The 24,527-nt window shown below is 35.6% G+C and overlaps 1 protein-coding gene across 6 annotated transcripts in view; it reads left to right on the top strand.

The window, feature by feature from the left end:
• Nucleotides 1-24,527, top strand: part of TLK1 (tousled like kinase 1) — a 166,493-nt gene that overhangs the window by 81,648 nt on the left and 60,318 nt on the right. For 5 of the 6 annotated variants that reach the window (XM_031651351.1, XM_031651352.1, XM_031651354.1 and 2 more), the window contains exons 4-8: nucleotides 14,865-14,940; nucleotides 17,841-17,887; nucleotides 19,635-19,730; nucleotides 21,002-21,091; nucleotides 22,335-22,427. In XM_031651351.1, the coding sequence (XP_031507211.1) occupies nucleotides 14,865-14,940; nucleotides 17,841-17,887; nucleotides 19,635-19,730; nucleotides 21,002-21,091; nucleotides 22,335-22,427 (402 nt within the window). Of the gene's footprint in view, nucleotides 1-9,051; nucleotides 9,508-14,864; nucleotides 14,941-17,840; nucleotides 17,888-19,634; nucleotides 19,731-21,001; nucleotides 21,092-22,334; nucleotides 22,428-24,527 lie in introns of those variants that run through there. The other variant, XM_031651355.1, reaches the window with a different exon arrangement.

Below are 24,527 nucleotides of genomic sequence, written 5' to 3'. Positions count from 1 at the left end.
TAACAGAATATCACAGACTGGGTAATTTATAATGAACAGAAGTTTATTTGGCTCTTGGGTCCAGAGGATAGGAAGTCCAAGAGCATGGTGTTAAGCATCGAATGAGGATCACCGCATGGTAGAAGATGGAAGGCAGAAGTGAGCGTGTGAGACAGAGAGGGAGAATTGGGCTCAACTCATCCTTTTAATCAGGAACCTGCTCTGTCAATAATGAACCCATCCCTACAATAATGGCATTAATCCACTCATGAGGCCCCTACCTCTTTTTCTTTTTTTCTACCCTGCCGAGACCGAGTTTTGCTCTGTTGCTCAGGCTGGAGTGCAGTGTCACGATCTTGGCTCACTGCAACCTCTGCCTTCTGGGTTCAAGGGAGTCTCCTGCTTCAGCCTCCTGGGTAGCTGGGATTACAGGCGCCTGCCACCATGGCTGGCTAAGTTTTATATTTTTAGTAGAGACAGGGTTTCACCATGTTAGCCAGGCTGGTCTCAAACTCCGGACCTCAAGCGATCCGCCCACTTCATCCTCCCAAAGTTCTGGGTTTACAGGCATGAGCCACTGCGCCTGCATCCCCCCAACCTCTTAATATTCTTACTATACGGAGTAAGTTTCTACGTTGAACTTCAGGGCACATAGTCAAACCGTAGCACCTTCAGGTTCTGTACAGTTGCTGTCTCTACCTAAGCCCAAGATGCTAAGTTAGATTATGCATCTTTTAGCTCATTTGGTATTCATAATGATTATTAAAACCATAACCATTTTTCCTCCATCTGGGATACATTTATCTGCTTTATTTATTTATTACTGAAGTTGGGATATTTGTGACTGAATATATCATTTAATTACATCATTTTTAATAATGTCGGAGAAGCACAGTTATGTCTGTTTATACATGTGTGCTTATATACAATATACTCCATAATATTCATGTTTATAAAGCAGACATATATCAAATTATTTTTCTCAATTTAATCCTTAATATTCATCTTTTGGAATACTTTTGTATAATCTAAATCAGATTTGAACAAGTTAAAATATATACTATCTCTATAACCAAAGTGGTTTCCCCCCCTTTTTCCTGGGTAGCTACCAAATCTTAAGCCTTTATCCGCTGACCTTAAATTACTGTATATTTTTCATCAAAGTATATTTTTGGATTTTTGAGTTATGAATTTTAAATTATGGATATATGGAAGCTGGGACAGTTGTTGCATCTAGAGCATTTCCTGATTTAACCTTGTTTTATATACATACCCACCTCCACTTTCTCATACATTCTTTTTTACCCTTTTAATAGTGCTTAGTGCTTAGCTAGTGCTTAGTGTGATTCTAAGCACTAGTGCTTAGCTATGATTCTATTTGAAAATAGAGGTAATACTGGCCTTAAGTTTTGTTAACATTTTCATTAAATTTTAATTTATCTATATTTATTTGCTGTAACCTGGAGAAATCTTTTTTTTTTTAATGCCTTACTCTGAGTACCTAGTAAGAAAGAAGAGACTTTAAAAATCGATTTACTGATGGATGGGATAAGTATCTCTGAAAGTTACATTTTTAGGACTTTTGCCCCTGAATAAATTACCTTGCTTTTGACTTACTCTGTTTAAATCTGTTCTGCTTCTTAAGATGTTCGACACCTATCATAAATTTTAAGAAATATTCTGTCTTGCTTCCTAAATTATTTTCTAAAATATGTTAGTGTAATAAATGATGTTTGTGGTGTTCTACTTGATGACCACCTCTATCTTTTATCTCTCTGCTAGTATTTTATCACTTTGTTCTTACCAAAAATCTTACTATTTTTGTCATTTCTTTCTTTCTTCCTTTCCTTTCTTTCTCTTTCTTTCTCGTTTCTTTCTCTTTTATCTGTTTTCTTTCTCGTTTCTTTCTCTTTTCTCTCTTTTCTTTCTCCTTTCCTTTCCTTTTTTCTTTTCTCTTTTCCTTTCCTTTCCTTCTTTCCTTCCTTTTCTTCCTTTCCTTCTTTCCTTTCCTTTAGCTCCTCGCTCTGTCACCCAGGCTGGAGTGCGATGGCACGATCTCTGCTCCCTGCATCCGCCGCCTTCTGGGCTCAGTGGTTCTCCGGCCTCAGCCTCCCGAGTAGCTGGGATTGTAGGCACCCACTACCATGCCTGGCTAGTTTTTGTTTTTTCATTAGAGACAAGGTTTCACCACATTGACCAGGCTGGTTTCAAACTCCTGACCTCAAATAATCTGCCTGCGTTGGCCTCCGGAAGTGCTGGCATTACAGGCGTGAGCCACCGCACCTCTGGCCTATGTCATTGTTTTTACTGAGGCATGATACGCAACAATGTTGCTATAAACAATGAACAGTATGTACAGTAATGATGTCTTGAAAGCAAGTACTCTTTGTATACATGGAAAATGGTATTATTTTGTAACATCAAAAATGGGGAATGTGGCCAGGAGGGGCGGCTCATGCCTGTAATCCCAGCATTTAGAAGACTGAGGCAAGCAGATCACTTGAGGTCAGGAGTTCGAGACCAGCCTGGCCAACAGGGCGAAACCCCATCTCTACTAAAAATACAAAAGTTAGCTGGTCGTGGTGGCACATGCCTGTAATCCCAGCTACTCAGGAGGCTGAGACAGGAGAATCACTTGAACGTAGGAGGCGGAGGTTGCAGTGAGCCAAGATTGCACCACTGCACTCCAGCCTGAATGACAGAGCAAGACTCTGTCTCAAGAAAAAGAAAGAAAAAAAAGCAGGGGGGCAGGGGAATGTTAAGTTTGTTCTCTTCTCTGTTATTAAGACAAATAAACATGAATTATTAGACTTAATAGTTCCTGTGAAACACCTGAAATTACTTTGTAACTTTTTTTTTTTTTTTAAAGAGAAAATAGTATTTAATTCACCACTATATATTAAAGGACACACTATTTTAGAGACCTATATTCAGGCAGAAATTAGAGTATCTGACACTAAAATATATTGTATTAACCAGGTTCATAGCAAAAGATGTGAGTCCTGCTTGAACATGTTCATGCTTATTAGTGTCTTGGAAGGAAAAATGGACTGGAAACCAAATGTGAGGCTCATCCTGGCTTTGTACATCTGTTTCCATAAAGGTAGAAGAATATGTATATCAGAATTCTTCAGTAAGCTTTTTTTAATGTTTAAGTAGCCAGTTGGAAATTACGATATATTCTGTCTAGTTGAGTTCTTGTAGGTCATGAAATCTTGAAATGGTTTTGTAAGCTATTTAGCAAGCAAACAAACAGCTGTTAAGTATTACTCTTTAGAAAAGTATATTTGATGTGGTTCAGTGTTTGTTTTTTACAGCAAGGAATTTCTAAGGGAACACAACAAGGATGCCCACCTTCACCACTGTAACTCAGTATAGAACGGGAAGTCCTTGCTAGAGCAGTCAGACAAGAGAAAGAAATAAAGGGCGTCCAAATTGGAAAGGAAGAAGTCAAATTATCCTTGCTTGCAGATGATATAATCTTACATTTGGAAAAACCTAAAGACTACCAAAAAATTATTAGGACTGATAAATTCAGTAAAGTTGCAGGATACAAAATCAGTATTAGAAAAAAAATAGCGTTTCTATATGCTAACAGCGAACAATCTGAAAAAGAAACCAATAAAGTAATCCCATTTACGATAGCTATAAATAATACGAAGTATGTAGACATTAACCTTTTTTTTTTCTGAGACAAAGTCTTGCTCTGTTGCCCAGGCTGGAGTGCAGTGGCATCATCTCGGCTCACTGCAGCCACCACCTCCCTGTTCAAGCAATTCTCCTGCCTCAGCCTTCCGAGTAAGTGGGATTACAGGTGCGAACCACCACACCCAACATTTTATTTTTCTTTAAGATGGAGTTTTTGCTTTGTTGCCCAGGCTGGAGTATAATGGCGCGATCTCAGCTCACTGCACCGTCTGCCTCCTGAACTCAAGCAATTCTCCTGACTCAGCCTCCCGAGTAGCTGGGATTACAGGTGCCCACCACCAAGCTTGGCCAGTTTTTTTTTTTAAATGTATTTTTAGTAGAAACGGGGTTTCACCATGTTGGCCAGGCTGGCCTCAAACTCTTGACCTCAGGTGATCCACTAACCTTGGCCTCCCACAGTGACATTACAGGTGTGAGCCACAGCACCCGGCCTACCCAGCTAATTGTTTTGTACTTTTAGTAGAGATGGGGTTTCACCATGTTGGCAAGGCTGGTTGAACTTCTGACCTCAAGTGATCTGCCCCCCTTGGCCTCCCAAAGTGCTGAGATTACGGACATGAGGCACTGCGCCCGGCTTTTAGACATTAACTTAATCAAAGTAGTAAAAGATTTCTACAATAAAAACTATGAAACATTGATGCAAGAAATTGAAGAGTATGCAAAAAAATGGAAGCATATTCCATGGTCATGGAATGAAAGCATCAATACTGTTAAAATGTCCATTGTACCCAGAGCAATCTATAGGTTTAATGTAATCCCTGTCAAAATACCAATGGCATTCTTCACAGAAATAGAAAAAATAATTCTAAAATTTGTATAGAACCACAAAAGACCCAGAATAACCAAAGCTATCTTGAGCAAAGAACAAAACCGGAGGAATCACATTACCTGACTTCAAATTATACTACAGAGCTATAGTAATCAAAACAGCATTGTACTAGTATAAAAACAGACACATAGATCAGTGAAACACATAGACCAGTGAAACAGAACAGAGAACCCAGATAGAAATCCGTATATCTACAGTGAAGTTATTTTTGACAAAGGTGCCAAGAACAAACATTGGGGAAAGGACAGCCTCTTCAATAAATGGTGCAGGAAAAACTGGATGTTCATATGCAGAAGAATGAAACTAGACCCCTGTCTCTCACCATATACAAAAATCAAAATGGATTGAAGACTAAAATCTTTAAGACCTCAAACTATGAAACTTCTACAAGAAAACACTGGGGAAATTCTCCAGGACATTGGTCTGGGCAAAGATTTCTTAAGTAATACCCAACAAGCACAGGCAACCAAAGCTAAAAATGGACAAATGGGGCCGGGCGCGGTGGCTCATGCCTGTAATCCCAGCACTTTGGGAGGCCGTGGCGGGCAGATCACGAGGTCAGGAGATCGAGACCATCCTGGCTAACACAGTGAAACCCCGTCTGTACTAAAAATACAAAAAATTAGCTGGACGTGATGGCAGGCACCTGTAGTCCCAGCTACTCGGGAGGCTGAGGCAGGAGAATGGCATGAACCCAGGAGTCGGAACTTGCAGTGAGCCGAGATGGGGCCACTGCACTCCAGCCTGGGTGACAGAGGGAGACCCATGTCAAAGAAAAAAAAAGATAAACGGGATCACATCGAATTAAAAAGCTTCTGTACAACAAAGGAAACAATATCAGCAAAGCGAGAAGATAACCCACAGAGTGGGAGAAAATATTTGCAAACTATCCATCTGACAAGTAATAAATAACTAGGATGTATGAGGAGTTCAAACAACTCTGTAGGAAAACATACAATAATCCGATCTAAAAATGGGCAAAAGATTTGAAGAGGCATTTCTCAAAAGAAGACATACAAGTGGCAAACAAGTTGATGAAAAGGTGCCCAATATTATTGTTTCTAAGACATGCAAATCGAAACTACAATGAGATATCATCTGGCCCCATTTAAAATGGCTTTTATCCAAAAGGCAGGCAATGACAAATGCTGGCAAGGATGTGGAGAAAAGGGAACCCTCATACACTGTTGGTGGAAGTGTAGATTAGTACAACCACTATGGAGAACAGTTCGGAGCTTCCTCAAAAGGCTAAAAATAGAGCTACCATGCGATCCAGCAATTCCACTGCTAGATATATACCCAAAAGAAAAGAAATTGATATATCCAAGAGATATCTGCACTCTCATGTTTATTGCAGCACTATTCACAATAGCCATGATTTGTAAGCAACCCAAGTATCTATCAACAGATGAATGGATGAAGAAAATGTGGTACATATACACAGTGGAGTACTATTCAACCATAAGAAAGAATGCGATCCTGTCATTTGCAACAACATGGGTGGAACTGGAGGTCATTTCGTTAAGTGAAATAAGCCAGGCACAGAAAGACAAACTTCACATGTTCTCACTTATTTGTGGGAGCAAAAAATTAAGACAATGCAACTTATAGGGATAGAGGGTAGAAAGATGGTTACTAGAGTCTGGGAAGAGTGGTGGTGGTGGGGAGGGGGAATGGTTAATGGGTTCAAAAATAGAAAGAATTAATAAGACCTAGTATTAGCTAGGACAACAGAGTGTGTATAGTCAAAAATAATTTAATTGTATATTAAAAAAACTAAAAGTATAATTGGATTGTGTAACACCTTTGTGTTACAGTTGATGTACCCCATAAATATATACACCTACTGTGTACCCACAATGATTTAAAAAAAAAATTTTTTTAAAGGAACCTTCTAAGCTGATTGGTGGAAACGAGATTGGAAGAGAAAAACGGCCTATTACTGTAAAAGTGAAGACATTCTTTTAAAGTGGAACCCAGTATAGTGCTTTACCATAATAGGTGCTCAGTAAATAGTTGTTCACTGGTAACATGACAGGGTAACATCACTGTCTACCCACCTCCTTAATAGGCTACTACTTTTCCTCTAGCATACTCATCTCACTTGCTAGCATTTCCTAGTAGTATGATCAGGATGTGTGTATCTACAAAAGCAGTTTTCAAATTTTGGGTGTCAGGACTGCTCTATAACTTTAAAAATTCGAGGACCCTAAAGAGCTTTTGTTTATGTTGGTTACAACTATTTGGTATTTACCATTTTAGGATTTCAAACAAAATGTTGTAATCCTAGAATACACAAATACATAATCCATAAATCATCCAGTGAGTTGTCATCACATGTCATATAGCCTCTGGTAATTTTCACTGTAAACTCAGAATGAAAGTAAAAAAGCATATCATACAGTTAGTTTTATGTAGCAACTACAAATGATTCTTAATGTATTCATCAAAGCAAGGTTTCTCACCCTTAACGTTATTGACGTTTTGCACTGGATAAATTTTGGGGGGTGGGGTTCCTGTCCTATGCAGTGTAGGATGTTTAGCAGCATCTCTGCCTCTGCACATTAGATATCTACAGCCTCGTTACCCCCATCCCCAGTGTGTCAACCAAAAATGCCTCTATATTACCAAATACCATCTCGCCTGGTTGAGAGCCAACTCATTAATGGAAGGAGAAAAAAGAAAGTTTTTAGCATGTTACCCATGGAGCTAGATTGCCACTTCATAAGTTTAACATGTCTAAATTTAGAAACAGGTGGTCAGAGTAAGTAATATGTCCATAGTCACACAGATACAAGTTAACAGAGTCAGAATTTGAATCCCAAAGTATGCCTTATTTCAAAGTGATGCTCTCAACTACTGTGCTATTATAATCTTTCCATATAACTAATATAATATATAACTTGTTATATAAATTACCCTGATAAGTTTTGGACAAAAATGGTAGTCTTTGGAAATATTTAGGCTTCAGATAACTTACAGTAATTATCAAATTTGCCAATCTAAGATATACCTGAGCTAACAGCACTTCACAAATGTTTAATCTGATAAACGTTGCTTTTAGACTGGATTTTTAAAGCATTGACCACAAGTTGACATTACTGACAAATTTTGTTTCAGAATTTTATTCTTTAGTTTAAAAAATATTAGAAAGATGTATTTTTATGTCAGTAGAACACAGTGAATGTTCTACTAATTTTCTTTAAGATTCTCATTTTTCTAAAATAACCAAGTAACCATGACAACCCATTTGACTTTTTATAACCTAATTAGTTTTCTGCTATATGTAATAATTTTGGTCTTTAATATGGAAGATTGTAAGGAATAACATTCTTAATTTTAGAGATTCTGTAAAGTGGAATATGTGGGAACTATACAACTTACTATTTTATATATAAACCTAGATAGACAGACAGACTGTTCCTAATCCTGATGATACATAACATCATTTCTGGACCTTTTTAAAAATAATGATTCCTTTGGTCTTTTTCCAGAGATGGTTAAATTTGGACTGGAGATTCCAGCATGAGCTTTAAATAAAAGCTTTATAAATGATTGATGTATAGTCAACCTTAAGAATCAATACTAATAAAGATATGATAGAGCAATTTAAGAAAAGGACAAAGAAGCTGGGTATGGTCACATGTCTGTAGTCTCAGGTACTTGGGAGCCTGCGGCAGGAGGATCACTTGAACCTAGGAGTTACAGTCCAGCCTGGGCAACAAAGCGAGACCCCATCTTTCTTTTTTGTTGTTTTTTTGTTTTGTTTTGGTTTGGTTTTTTGTTTGTTTTTGAGACAGAGTTTTGCTCTTGTTGCCCAGGCTGGAGTTCTATGGCACAATCTCAGCTCACTGCAACCTCTGTCTCCCGGATACAAGCGATTCTCCTGCCTCAATCTCCCGAGTAGCTGGGACTACAGGTGCTCACCAGCACATCCGTCTAATTTTTTTGTATTTTTAGTAGAGGTGGGGTTTCGCCATGTTGCCCAGGCTGATTTCAAACTCCTGACTTCAGGTGATCCACCCACCTTGGCCTCCCAAAATGCTGGAATTCAGGCTTGAGCCACCACTCCTGGCCAACCCTGTCTCTTGAAATAAAAAGAAAAAGAAAAAAAAAAGACAGATCACTTTTTTTTCTGATTAAAAATGTTGTACTGGCACCATGGAATACTATGGAGCCATAAAAAAGGATGAGTTCATGTCCTTTGCAGGGACATGGATGAAACTGGAAACCATCATTCTCAGCAGACTAACAGAAGAACAGAAAACCAAACACCACATGTTCTCTCTCTTAAGTGGGGGTTGAACAATGAACACACGGACACGGGGTGGGGTGGGGTGGAGGGAGGCATCACATAACAGGGCCTGTCGGGGGCTGGGGATGGGGGAGGGATAGCATTAGGAGAAATACCTAATGTAGACGGCAGGTTGATAGGTACAGCAAACCACCATGGCACATTCATACCTATGTAACAAGCCTGTATGTTCTGCACATGTACCTCAGAACTTAAAAGTATAATAATAATAAAAAAATGTTGTATTGGTGTAGAGAAAATAGTAACACTTTTTGACCCATCAGATCTTAAAGGATTGTTGAGTAGTCTTATACAGTGTTAATGTAAACATGTCAATTGATATTGGCTTTGAATGTGCAGTTTGGCATTATCTTTAAAAATCTAAGTGTACATATTTTGCGATACAGCATTTACATTTAAAAGTATGTATACCAGAGAAATAATTGTACAGACCTAGGGAGTCATGTTCAAAGGAATTGTAGGGGTATGATACAGGAGTATGTTACTCCATTGTGAGCGTCACAATGGGTCAAAAGTTATGAGAGCACAGCTCTGAATTTGACTATTATAAGCACTCTCAAAATGCAAACATTTCCAGAATAAATTATCTGAAAATGTTACTTCCCAACCCCCCACCCTTCAGCAGTTGTTCTAAATGGCTGTTTTATTCTTGTATGATTTGAAAACTACTGGCAAGGTAATTTGAGTAGGGGAGAAAGTTCAACTTTATTCTAATTTTATAGTATATAGTATTTAACAAATAAAGCCTTAAAGGGATAGCCGGAGAAGGGAAAATGCCAAGAAATAGACTACGTAAGTGATACGAAAATAACAGACAAAATCATTTTCATCAATATTAAAAACTTAGTATACTCCTTTAAACATGTATGAATGCAGTGGGTCCAAGTGATGGGAGTTTCAGAAGTCACAATGTGAGGATGTTAAGTTAGGTAGTTGTTAAAAATTAAGCGTAAAAGTAATTGTTTTAATATTACATTTCTTTGGAGTACTGATAACGGTTGTGAATGCTGTGCATGTGTAAATAGAGTCCTTCAGCGTTTACAAAAATTTTACAAAAATGTATGAGCTGGCATACTTTAAGTATACCTGTAAGACAGCACATGTTTTATTTAGTTGGGTGGTTACCCAATTTCTTCTTATTGGTGTTCTACCATCTTTTATATTACACATTATTAAACAATAAAGGCAGTACAGCAGAAAATACACTAAACTCCAAATTGCTGACGCGATGATTTTGATTTACTTAGAACTACAAGGAAATGCTTTTATTTGATGATAGGATTCCAAAATTTTGCATACATAAATTTTTTATACTAAATATTAAAATCAGCATTATAATAGAGATCTAAGAGGTCAAAGGTTCAAGTAAATATTTACAGATAATAGTTATCAATATTAACGTTTTAACTCTGGGACAGAGACAGACTATGTGAATTTGAGGTCATACCAGCTCAAAATCATCCTTGAATTCGGATGTGCATATTTCATGAACACGTTTTATTTAAATGTAAATCGGATACAAAGCAGCAAGCATTTTCCTGTCTCACATCTAGTTCAACAAGTTTTGCCTAGAAATGTGGATAAAAATTGAACATTGTTTTACCAGCTGCCAGCAAAAAGGTTTGTCATGCCATTTGTTCAAATTATAATAGCTTTGAATTTGGTACCCAAGTATGACTCATTAGGATAGCCAGTGAGTTGCAGTTTTGAAACCAGTCTTTGGCCGAATGGATCTATCAGAAAAAAATTCATTCTGTTAGGTTTGAAGATTGAATATTTTGTAAGGATACTGTTTAATGTTAGAGTAACTTTTTTTTTCTGTTTTAAAGTATTTTCTTGTTTAACAAAAAGTATTGAAATATTCTGTGTCTATTAACTATAGTGATTTTATTAGAAATGATGATATCTGATTTTTGTTGTTTATTCAGTTAGGCCCAATGAAGAACAGACTTTAATATCCACCCTCTCTTTTTTTGTTGTTGTTAAAATATCTTTTTGTATACTGTTAAATTTTCTGTAATGCATTTATTTCCATAATTTTAAATATCTCTCTAGTTTGAGGCTTAATACATGTGGTTATCTGTTTCCATGGAATAATTCATGTTGATTTCTGTCCCTCATTCTGTAACAGCATTGAAATTCCTGTGTTCTTATGTTTAGTCTTATTTACATTGAAGAAAGACTCATTCATATTTTATTATAAGATAAAACCAGCAGGCCACATGATTAGATATAAAAACCTTGATTAATAATCACTGACCTAAGTTCCAAATAAAATTGGAGGATTAGTTAAATTATATCACTACACCTCTTGAGTCCTTTAAATTTGTCTTTGTGTTTTTTCAACAAACGTTCAACTGGTAGAAAATACTGTGTAAATTCACACTAATATTTTGGAGTATCTAAATGCCAGAGTAGTCATTCAGGTTTTGATATGATTACAAATCTAACATTTACACAACTAACTTGATTTAAAGTGTACTAGGCTCTCCTTTCTTCATTATCTCCTAACGACTGTTTCACTGTATATTGGAGGTCTTTGGCCTTTTATAATTACTGCATTCTTTTCATCTTCACTTCAAAGCCAAACCTATTATTTTGCCTTCCATATTAATCTTTTCTTTAGTGGTCTATTTATAGTAGGATAGTTAAGAAAAAATAGAGAATAAAAGAAAGAAGTGACAGCATTATTAGCAAGAGCAATCTTGAAAATGTTCTATATAAAATGTTTGATATGTGCACATTGTATATATAGCAAATACATACGTGGCCTGGTTGATGTCCTTTGGATTTCCTCAAGGAAATCATTGGTCATGATCAGTAGTATTTTTTTAAAGCTGCTGAACTATTTTTTCGAAGGAAATGTCATCTGGAATCTCAATATTAAAATAGGAGATGCTGTGTTTGCAGATTCACGGTAGAGGTAACATAGAATATGTCTCTGGTAGGCTAGAGCCTTAACTCAGCCACTCATTTCCTTCCCTTATCCTTCCCCTTTAATAACTTCTGGGGCACAGCAATCTTAAAATTAATTTTAGTCCTGTTATCCTTTTTCTTCTCCATCTATAAATTCTTCTCTGGTTTAAAGGAGGTAAACTTGTTGCTTTCTTTACTATAATTATAATGCATTCGTTTGCTTTTTGGTTGGTTTAATGAAAAGACATTTTTCCCAATGGACTGTCCCATACCTCCACTCTGGGAAATTCTGCCTCAGAGGAAAAAACCTTCACTAAGTAATCTATATGTTAAACAACAAAACACTAAGTAATCTATATGTTAAATAACAAACAACCTTAAATATCCTAAAGTGCATATCCAGTGAAGTATTTAACGAATGTTATCTCAAATAAGTTTTGAAAATTTATTGTATCTTCCCACCTCATCCCTTTTTTGGAGATAGCCAATGCATGTTAGCATTTTGAAATCTGATTTTGTTTACCCCATTTGAACTCACCCCCTTTCACCCCCATTTAGAATATAGCCTTCTTAACCAGTCATTGAACACTAGTTCCTTAGGATATACTTTAGAAAATGGTACAGAACCATTTTGAACTTTACATTTTATTTTGTTTACTAGCTAGAAAATGCTGTTTCCAGTATAACTGTTTCAGAATTATAACATTTTGTATGGGTTTTCCCCCCCGATTTTTGCCTGTTCAAGAGTACCTAGTCAAGATGTAAGATGGAATTCAAATAGGATCCTGCCATGCTTAAAAAATTAGATTAACCTTAAAGTATTCTGAAAAATTATGTTTTCTTGACTCCATTTTTTAATATAAATTAAGTTAGCAAGGATATGAATAAATTATTATTTGGGGATCTTTTATTTTAACATAGATTTGGGGTTCTTTTGTTTTTGAGATGGAGTCTCACTGTATCACCCAAACTGGAGTGCAGTGGTGTGATCTTGGCTCACTGCAACCCCTACCTCCTGTGTTCAAGCAATTCTTGCACTTCAGCCTCCCGAGTAGCTGGGACTACAGGCACGCACCACGATGCCCGGCTAAGTTTTATATTTTTAGTAGAGACAGGGTTTCACCATGTTGGCCAGGCTGGTTTCGAACTCCTGACCTCACGTGATTTGCCCGCCTCGGCCTCCCAAAGTGCTGAGATTGCAGGTGTGAGTCACTGCGCCTGGCCGATTTAGGGTTCTTTAATAAATGTTAACTTAAAATAATTTTTAATGTAGTGATACTTTTATTTCTGGGAAAACAGAAGATTGATTATTGTTTGAGTTTGGTAATTTTGACAATGAAAGGAAAGTAGTAAACTGCCTACCCAAAATTGCTGGTGCATCAGTCTACCTCCTGAGTAGATTGCCAGTTAGGGTGGATTTCTCTAAGACTTCTGGTTTGTGAAGTGAAAACATACCAGCATTTCATTGGACATATTGAGTTTTATTTACAAACACTAAAATTTTGAAATATTTTTATATAGTAGATTAGTTAGTTCTTGATGTAGGATATCATAGAAAAAATAAAGAGCATTTAGGTCTTAGAATTATACAGAGCTGAATTTGATTTGAATCCTGGCTCTGCTACACTGGTAGTGTTACCTTGAGTAAGTTAGTTAATATTCACTCATGTATTTATCAAGTAATAACTGTATGCTAGGAGTGGGGTAAGAGGGTGAGGTAGGGAGAAGATGTAACATCTGTTTTTAAAGAATTCAGAGGCTATGAACATTCGGTGCAACTTCTCTGAATCTGTTATCTTGTTGACAAAATAGAGGTGAGAAAACTTTAAATACTCAAGATGGTACTTAGAGGAACAATATGTGTTCAGTAAGAATTAGGCTGTGTATTGTTATTTATATATTTAATTGTAGGCACACTCAGAGACATAAAAATATGTATTAAATCCCTTTCTTGTTGGGGGACCATGATGCTTTAAGAGATTTATTTTAAGTTGTTTAGTAAGATTCATTCATTCAATCAAATATTAATGGAGCTCCTGTGAAGTTCAGGAATTTTTCTGGCACCAGAGGTACTTACAAGTTTCTAGAATTTGAAGGCCTGGTGCCATTGCCTTGTGCTTTTGCTCTTGGTTTTAATTTTTGACTAAGCAGGAAAGTTCGTCAAACTCTAGAAAAATTACTTGTATTAGTCTAATGAAAATACTTGCTATCTGTTATAGGAACACACATGTCATTTGGAACCAGAGCCACCATCTAGAGCAGGGATCTCTTAACTTTTTTTGTACAAGGCCAGATATTTGTGACTTTATGGGCCATTCCGACTCTGTTGTGGCTACTCAGCTCTGCCGTTGTAATGTAAAAGCAGCTATGGACAATACCTAAATGAAAGAGTGTGGCTGTGTTCCAATAAAATTTTATTAGGGATACTGAAACTTGAATTTCTTATAATTCTCACACCACAAAATAATCTTTTTGTTTTCAATTTTTAAAATTTCAAACATTTAAAAGTGTAAAAACTGGTTCGATCATACAAAACCAGGTGACCAAACTGATTAGGCCCACAGGTCATAGTTTACTGATACGTTATCTAGGGCATAATCTGTGAATTGGCAATAATTGTTGGATAATTGCCAGGCATTTAAGTGAATGGTCCTTTTTAGTAGGGATTGTGTGTATCAGGTTTGTGTTCTGCCCCTTTTTTTCTCATCCAAGTTTACTTTTATACACTAAGTATGTTTGAGTAGAGGAAACTAAGCAAAAACTTAATAGGAACTAATAGGAAACGCTAGGGTGACTTTTTCCCCCCTCATCCAGTTAAGCATTGGAAGGTCATCTTGTCAAGGCTAATTACTCTAGGATTTTTCATCTGCTTCATGTCAAATTCTGTAACTGAATATCAGATAATATGTACAAGATCTTCTTTACTTGGAATTTAAAAATTTATACAGTAGGAAATTTTATCTTTTAAATAAATTGTGTATAAATAACAGTATATTAACATCTCTTGAGCACTACTGAATGCTATTTTTTTGGTCTTGAAACGTGGTTTTATATTGACTGTGATAATTTTGTATATTAAAACTGTCATTTAAAAATCTGTTATCTTGTTTTCTGTAGACACCAGAGAAGAAACAATCGGAATCATCCAGGGGAAGAAAGAGAAAAGCAGAAAACCAGAATGAAAGTAGTCAGGGTAAGCACACAACATCTTCCTTCAGAGCCTAGTAGACACTTAAAATTAATTGTTTTAATTTTTAACCAGTTAATATTCTAGTTGTAAAATAATATGAAGTTGTAAATCTTGGTGTGTGCACAGGTAGTTAGTGTATGATTGTTGCTTTGAGGCTTTTCAAAGTTGCCCTTATTGTTTTCATTTGGGTCCTAGAAAGACAAGTATCATATCCAAATCTGGCAAGCATTAACTTATGACTTTTCATTTTTCATTCTTTGTATGTATTGTTTGAAATGACTTGTTTTTGAATTAAAAGCTTCAATCTCACTTTAACAGAACTACTTAAACTTCTCCTTTTTATTTAAAAAAAAAAGGCTATAAAAATAATTATGAGAGACTCTAGTTAAAGCGTCTGTTTTTCTTTCCATCCTTTCTTGCATACCTACCTTTTGTGATATGAGCTAAGAAAATTATTTTCATTAAACTAAGTGTCTTATAATGAGTAGAAAAATAGTACTGTCATTTAATTTGAGCACTAAAAATTAAATATAATAAATTAGGCTCTTAAATCATGTATAATGATGACTTTATACATAATGTTACATGTGTTGGAGCTAATCTTTAGCCATAAGATCTATAGCTGTGAACCCATGAATTACTGGTGTATATAGGGCACACTGGAAGCAAGGAATATATTTGCAGCAACTGTCTTTGTGGAAGGAAGGGGTAAGTCATTTTAGTGCCTTTTCTGAGGTGTATTGTATTTTATATCTCAGTTTACACTGAGCTCCTTTTTGGTCTTAGTGTAGCTCCCCCAAGTTGTAGTTAGTGGACTTTGAGCTTTTTTTATTGTAAAGATATAATAATTACTACGATTTCAACTGTTCTGAAAACAAATAAGCCCCCAAATAAGATGAGGCTTCTGGATTGGTTTAACCATGTTTTTTCCCTTTGTGGTGTGCCATCTGCAGAATTGTCTGATTATTTTTGTTTTTAGGATGGTTGCCTAAATTGTTTTTTCTCATTTCACCTTCCTTACTTATATTTGCTTTAGTCTGGCTTTCAGTGTTTTTTCCCACCTTCCTTTGGAGTAAACTTGACTTCAAGTCCAAAGCAGACCTCTCCTCTCATCTTCTGCAGGGTTCCCCAAACTCCCGGTCTTATAGTCCTTGGCCTATTGGGAACCAGGTCGTACAGCAGGAGATGAGCAGCAGGCCAGTGAGCATTACCGCCTGAGCTCTGCTTCCTGTCAGATCAGCAGCGGCATTAGATTCTCATAGGAGTGTGAGCCCTATTGTGAACTGCACATGCAAGGGATCCAAGTTATGCACTCCTTTATGAGAATCTAATGCCTGATAATCTGAGGTGGAACAGTTTCATCCCAAAACCATCTTCCCTACTGCCCGCGGCCTTTGGATAAATTGTGTTCCACAAAAGTGGTCCCTGGTACCAAAAAGGTGGGGAACTACTGATCTTATGGACTAGATTGGTCATATGTCCATTCCAAAATTAGTATGACCAACAGAGGTAGTATTGCCTTAAAAAAATGAGGCCATCTCTAGGTGGATACTGTCAGAAATTTAAAAAAAGAAAAAAAATCAGGCCCATCTTTGAAACTGGAAATGGAGTTAAGTTCTTAAACATACAGCCTGTATTGAGAAGGGATGATACTTGAACAAAATTGGATTTCTAATAAGAAGGAGAGAAGGGGACCTGGAAGTGGAAGTTGTATAGGAATCAGCTTCCTCTGAAGTTACATGTGCCATGTAGGGTGAAGGGTGTTAACAGAACAAAATTTTCATTCAATTAAGGAAAAAGAATTGGGGAAATAGCCTCTGGAGTAGGCAACCAAAACCATCTGTCTTCATTAAAATATAGCACCTCTTTACAGTCTACGGAGAAATTATTATAGACAGAAGGGAAGTTCCTTTAGCATAAGACCTTTACAGTCATCTCTGACCTCTAAATAAATCTGTGCAGAACTAATGTTCAAAATTTCTAGGTAGCATTGGTAGTCCTGAATACTTGTTTAGTTTTTAAAAATTCCCCCCACCTTGTTCCAAGAAGAAATTTAAAGTTGTTGAACTTTTAAGAATACTGTTTTTCATCTTAGTAATGGCTGGCACATAGTAACCACTTAAGAAATATTTGTTAAATAAAATAAATGAATGCATGAAGTAAGTCAGCATTGAACTGATAAATATATGTATGTTTATATTAAGGAAAGCTTTTGACTTTGTGATATAACTAGTTGTAACTTGAAGAAATCATGTATTCTATATAGTTCCAGTCAAGGATGGCTACTTCTCCCCTAAGAAAGCATCTGTAAACACCATATTTCTTAGCATGTTCTTAAATTAAGACTTAAAGGACTGATGAAGAATCCATTTTAGAGCAAAATATTTAAAAAATAGCATGATCTCTAATGAGCTAGTTCACTTTGTCAGTATGGTCATATATGAGCAATATTTACAATCTAGTTTTTAAAAAACATTGTATTTAATTTGGGAATGGTTTTTAGAAAATCAAAATACAATTACAAAATAACATTCCTATTGAAGCGTGTTACTGTCAGTTTGACAGGAATCATGTTATGGTTTATATAATTAAAGCTGTTTTATTTTACAGGTAAAGGTTAGTTTGTCAGTGATGCAATCGCTACTTTTTTATTTACTGATTTGCCTTTCTGAAATTAGTAGTTATTAAGCAGTATTAATAATGTAGTTTTAAAACAGGATATCACTTACATCATTTATTTGTATGATTCTCCAATAACTGGAACTTTTAAAAATTGGCATGTCTCTATTGAAATGTCACTTGATTTTCACATTTGTGAAATTGATAGCTGATGTCCTGTGGACTCTTTAATAATTTTTTGATGCCCATCAGTACCCTACTAACATGCGCTTCTTATATTTTAGGAAAAAGTATTGGGGGACGTGGCCACAAAATTAGCGACTATTTTGAAGTAAGTTCATTGAGGATTATCTCCTTTTCCTAATTCAGTACTATTCTGCTGTGAGCTAAAAATATTTTCTTAGCAGCACAGGTCACCTTTTGATTACTTGCTTGATTAGAGCAGAGCTTTATTACTATGTGGTATCTTTTCTTTCTAGGAAAATTATATTTACATTTACATTGGGATGCCATTCATTGTTTTCTAAATACTTTCTCACATAGTTGTTTATAATAACCTGTAAGATAGGCAAAATACATATTAGTGTTTCAGTTTACAGATGATGAAACTGAACCCCAGAAATGTAAAGTAGCCTACATTGTAATTTTTTGAATTTTTCTGTCAGTCCTTGGCAACAGTGACCTTGAGCAATAATAGAACACTAGGCATAAATGGGTTAACCCATTTAAGGCAAATTCTGAATTGAGGAGTAAAGAATAGAACTTAAAGTTCCCTGGCTCTCTAGCTCAGAATTCTCTCTACTATCAATACCGACTTCATCACATTACAACAACATTTGAGTCCTGTGGATGGAGATTAAGTATTTGATAGAGGCTTGAATCTAAGAGAATGCGAAAACAATAAATTTAGATTCTTACCCAATCTGGAATGTTGCCTTGCTTCTATATAGAAACACTTTTTGGCTACCGTTTTAAATTAGAAAATTTTTAAGTGTAATTATTAAAACAACAAACGTGGTCTACTCAATTGAAAAATATTTATATTTACTTGAGAGAGCAGAATTGGCTGATTAAGGGAAGGGCTGATTTTTTTAAATCCACCACTGCTTGCTTTCTTGGGTTTGTAAAATCTAAAGTAAAGCAGTTGCTGACCATGAGATACCTTGCTTTTTGGTTGAGGTCAGTCACTTACTGGTATCATTAATTAAGAACCTTTGCCAAAGGTACGATCAATTCAAATAAACAAATGTCTCTTGAATGCCTACTGTGTGCTAAATTTTATGCTAGGCTCTATTGGTAAAATAAATAAGGCAAAATCCCTAGGTTGTAGGAAGTTGTTTAATGAACATGCTAGGAAGTCCCCATCTGTGCTGTTCATGTAAGTAATTAAACAGGAAATGATGAAGTGGACAGTAATCCACACCCCCAGAGGAACTTTGCAGCAGCAAGTTACTTTCTTTTCCCATCCTTCGTATGGAAACTTGAAATAGGAGAAAAGGTAGCTATGGAACAGATCAGTTGACTTCCCTTCATATGCAGCTAAGTCATGCACTTTGTACAGAAGAATTGATTTTTTAAGGATTTTGTGCTGTTAGAGGGAAGGGACCTATTATAATTCTTTTTATATAGTGCCATGAACACTTGGATATCTTGAGACCGATATTCTGTTTAAAATAGTTGATGATGTTCACTAAGGTCTATGTGTAGACATTTTGGAATTTCTTGGGATTAGGGACTATATGGCTCAATAAACATTTGTAGGGAACCTGTGCTAAGATTTGGGAGGAAAACAAAATATGTTTATTGCTTTGGAGGAATTTATTTGTCTTTGAGTTGACCAAAATACGAGATTATAGTAAGAATATAGAGTAATAATCCTTGTCATGTTCTTGTGATCAGTAGTCTCTCAGTCTTTTAGGACTTGGCTGACCTTAGTTTTTTTTTGTTCTGGATCCATTTAAATGACTACTTATTTTAAAATTAGGTATATTTAGATTAATTCTTAATGTCATATCTGAAATAACAACTGTCTGAGCCTGCTTTGGTAAATAATAATGTTTCCTTTTTCTTTTACTCAGTACCAGGGTGGAAATGGCTCAAGTCCAGTAAGAGGCATACCTCCTGCAATCCGTTCTCCTCAAAATTCACATTCACATTCCACTCCTTCCTCATCTGTAAGTCATCTTTCAAGTTTTTCAGGCATAGTCTTTGGGAGGTTATGTATATTGAATAAGTTTTATAATTTGTTGTTTTTTATTGAGAACTTAAATAAGTTAGCATTTATCTTTTAATACATTATTTCTGTGACATGAATTAAATCCTTTTAAATTGTCTGGTGCTATTGGAATTTTATTTCTGGAAGTGAGCCTCTTAAAGATTTTCTGAATTAATTATATCCAAGAAGCATTGTTTCTGTTAAAAGAATGCCTGTTGAGTCTGTGGGACTAACATGAGTACTCTTGTATCAGTCTGTATTCAGTTGTTGATTCCTAATTTATAACTTTCTTAACAATTGAATTTCTTAACCACTAAAATTATAGCATAATTCCTTTCTGGGAATCCTTAAGAAAAAGGCAGGATATGTAGTTTAGTATAGATAAAGAATCACGGACTTAAAATTATCTTAAACTTTTTGGTTTATTGCTAACGTTTTAGATATAGTTCTTTTATATGCATTGTTTTGCATATTGGATTTTATTTTTAAATTTACTTTCATTGTGTGAAAGTTCAGTATCTAACTAGGAAAACAATATTGGTTTTCAGTAATTTAAAGAATCAGAGTTTCACTTATTTATTCAAGCACCTTGTTTTTATTTCTTGTGTCCCCTTCTTGTCCTTGTCTTTAGACATACTTGGTTGTGTCTTACTCATTTTGTACCTTTGAGGATATCACATTGCTGTGTATAAAGTAAGGCATAAGATTCAACAGTAACTTCAAGAGTTGTAGTGATAGCGTTGATACAGTGTTATAATCTGCTTTCAGTCAGTGTATTTTTGAACTAGTGACCAGATAAACTATGAAATTCATTAATAAATTGATATTAAACTACATAAGGGCATGTATTATTGTCCCTAGTACTAAGTTTGTTTTTTGAACTATCATAATAAATTTTTAATATTTTCCAGAATAATTTATTTGGCCTTTTTTTTTTTTTTTTTTTAAACAGTACGAAAGCATTAAGATTTCTTTTATGGCACTAGAATGTAAGCTCCATGAGGGCAGGGAATATATTATATTTCTCACTGGGTCTTATGTAGGAGGTACTTAATGAATGCTTGTTGAATAAATGGTGATTAAAGGTTTCTAAAAGTCTATTATGTTTCAATGTAGGTATTATTCTGATAGAAACTTCTGCAGAAATGTTAAGTAATTGTTGCTAATTAGAAACCGGTTTGGTTTTTTTTTTTTTTTTGCTAATATTAAAATTTTTAATAATTTTTTTAGGTTCGACCGAATAGCCCTTCTCCTACTGCATTAGCATTTGGGGACCACCCTATTGTACAACCAAAGCAGTTATCCTTTAAAATTATTCAGGTAAATGATAATTAAAATGTTTTTTTCCCATGGCTTCTAAGAAACCATTGTCTAACTTACTAACAACTGAGATGTCTGTTTGTTTTATATGTAGTCATAAAGCAGAATTACACATCAAGAAAGATAACAGTAATTACTAAACAAAAACAACAGAATTTGTAGGAAGGAGTGAGAAACTGAAACACACAATTTACTATCAGCTTTTTAAACAACCATAACATGTCACTTCGGTTTACTGATTCTTTCTGAACTTAATTTCCAAGTATATGTAATTGATATATTGTGAAACTGCTGTATTTTTTGTAAGTGTACATTAAAGCCGCTCATTTGACTGTATGTATGTAAATACATATATGTGACAAACTATAAAAATTATTTGAATTATTTGTATATTTTCTACACTTACTTAGTTTCATGAATTTTGAGCACTAAGTTCTTCATTTTAATTTTTTACGTGTGGTAGTTTCTGAATGGCACTTTCTCAGACTGGGGTTTGGGAGAGTAGAGTAAATGTTACTCTTCAACCTCAGCCTGCCAGTTTATTTCCATTAGATTTTATTTGTGAGGTCATATCCAAACTGTTGTGCATGTATCAAAACGTCTTTCTTCGGATGATCCTGAGGCTAGGATTACAAGTACATTCCTTCATCCACTGAGTAGATCATGAAAGGTTTTGCTGCATGAGATGTTGGTCAAAGGACATAAAATTTTAGTTAGAAAGAATAAGTTCAAGGGAACTATTATACATCATGGGGGCTACAGTTAAAAACAGTATTTTGTGTATATGAAAATTGCTAAGAGAGTAGATTTTAAGTGTTCACACCACGAAAAAAAGATATGTGTTAAATAACTTGATTTAGCCATTCCACAATGTAAACATATATCAAAACATTGTGTTGTATACCATAAATAGATAGGTTTTTACTTATCAATTTAAAACAGGTTTTGCAAAATTCAAAAAAATCAGCTAGAGGAACGTATAGCACAAAGCAGCGGATATATTGAATTGTAATGTGGGACATCAATATTCTAAGTAATTGACCTTTCTAGATGTTTCTTGGTAAGTCTGTAGCGTTTATACACTTGAAGTTATTAAAATTGCACTAAAACTTTTTGAGATTCACTTTACATATGCACACAAATATATTTTTCTTTACCTTTTGAATTTGGAGTAAAGTCTGGTTTTGTGTTTGCTTGAAACAACATATATAATGGAGATAATAAAATAACTTTTTTCATTTAGACTGATCTCACAATGCTGAAATTAGCAGCATTAGAAAGTAATAAAATCCAGGACCTGGAAAAGAAGGAGGGACGTATAGATGATTTGCTCAGGGTAAGTAATGAGTCATAGAGGGGAAAAAAATTGAATAAATTATTTGGCAACAGTCAAACTGTTATACTTAGCATTGCAAAAAAAAATCTGCAGCTAGGTTGGGCGCGGTGGCTCATGCCTGTAATCCCAGCACTTTGGGAGGTCGAGGTGGGCGGATCACAAGGTCAAGAGATCGAGAGCATCCTGGCCAACATGGTGAAACCCCGTCTCTACTAAAAATACAAAAATTAGCTGGGCGTGGTGGCGCATCCCTGTAGTCCCAGCTACTTGGGAGGCTGAGGCAAGAGAATCGCTTGAACCTGGGGAGTGGAGGTTGCAGTGAGTTGAGATCGCACCACTGCACTCCTGCCTGGCGACAGAGTGAGACTGTCTCAGAAAAAAAAATACTGTAACTAGAACTCAATAAGCTTTTTCTGTTAATTTAAGTACGTGATTGAAAATACCAATTTTAAAGTGAAATATTTTATTAGATCTTCAGTAAATTGGGAATTGAGAAACTGTTGGAGAACTGGAAGGAAGTTAATAACATTTATGTGACCAACAACCGTAACACAAATAGCCATTTCATGTTAAAGTTTTTGATTTTACTATATGCCTGACATCTGATACCGATAGGATGAAGTAACTGCTGCAGTTCTGAAGGATTTTTAATGGAAGCTTTATTTAAAAATACATCTAGAAGTATACTTATAATGTAAGGGTTTAAAGCAGCAGTTCTTACCCTTGATGCTCCTTAGACTCACCAGTTGGGAAGGGTGAAAGTACTAATGCCTGAACTCTACCCTGAGGGGTTCTGATCAAGTTGATGACATGATGTGGGCTTGGACATTGGTAGTTTTAAAGGCTCTCCTGGATAATTCTAATGTAAGCCAGCATTGAGAACTACTGGTATAGAAACTCAATAAAACCAACACCTGTGATCCTACTGTGTTTGTCAGTACCTTTAAAACATCCAGTGTGTCTTTTTCCTGATCCTGTCATATTTACTTTCTCACATCCATTTACCATTTAACCACTATTTAAAATTTTGTGTTTGTCATGCCTTGGTGTTTCTTTATGGTTGTATTAAATATGTGCTTACATTCTTAACAATATATTATTTCTTTTGGTTTTTGAACGTTAAGTGAAATTTTCCAGTATGGACCCTTTTGCCCAGCTTGTTTTCACTGAACGTTATATATCAGAGAGTTGTCCACTTTGATGAGTATAACTGTAGTTTGTTCATTTCACTGCAGTATTGTAAGGCGTTTTGAGTATACCATAATTTCTGTATCTTTTCTGCTTTTAGTTGACATTTTATTTCTACTTTTTCTAATATAAACAGTTCTGAGAACATTCTTTGTACGTGTCTTCAGGGCAAATATGAAAGAATTTTTCTATGGTATATGTTTAGGAAAGACATAGCCAGAGTACAGGGCGTATACATTTTCCATTTTACTGTGTAATAGCAGTTATTTCTCAAAGTTTTTTAGTCTGGTCATTTTTTCCCCCCCTAAGTGACACTCTGTCACCCGGGCTAGAGCACAGTGGGGGATCATAGCTCACTGTAACCTTAAACTCCAGGGTTTAAGCAATATTTCTCCCTCAGGCTCCTGAGTAGCTAGGACTACAGGCTTGTGCCATCACTCCGGGCTGACTTTTTTTTATTTTTTGTGGAACTGGGAGTCTGCAGGCTGGTATTGAACTCCTGGCTTCAAGTGTTCCTCCCACCTTGGCCTCCCAAAGTGCTGGGACTACAGGCATGAGCCACCATGCCCAGCTGATCTTTCAATATAAATTATTAGTCTTTCTGAAATTGATTTTTGGTATGGCATGATGTGGTTTCATTTCAGTTTCTTTCTATATGGATAATCATTGTTCATCCCCATTTAATTAAAAGCTCATTCTCATACTGCCAGCTCTATCATCATAAAATCTTGTTTCCAATATACAAGTGTATCTATTTCTGTGTTCTGTATCATGCTTCCTTGTTCTGTTTGTGTCTCTACACAAGTACTGCAGCATCTTTTTATCATTGTTGATAAAACAATTTTTATCAATTGTTTTTGGCTGTGAGTAACAGTGAACATAAATAACAGTCCTTCAAATGAGATAGAAGCT

This window comes from Papio anubis, chromosome 10 (genome assembly GCF_008728515.1).
Source record: "Papio anubis isolate 15944 chromosome 10, Panubis1.0, whole genome shotgun sequence".
In the NCBI taxonomy this organism is placed as follows: Eukaryota; Metazoa; Chordata; class Mammalia; order Primates; family Cercopithecidae; genus Papio; species Papio anubis.
The sequence above is the reverse complement of the archived record's forward strand: the minus strand, read 5'-3'. Positions and strand labels throughout refer to the sequence as shown.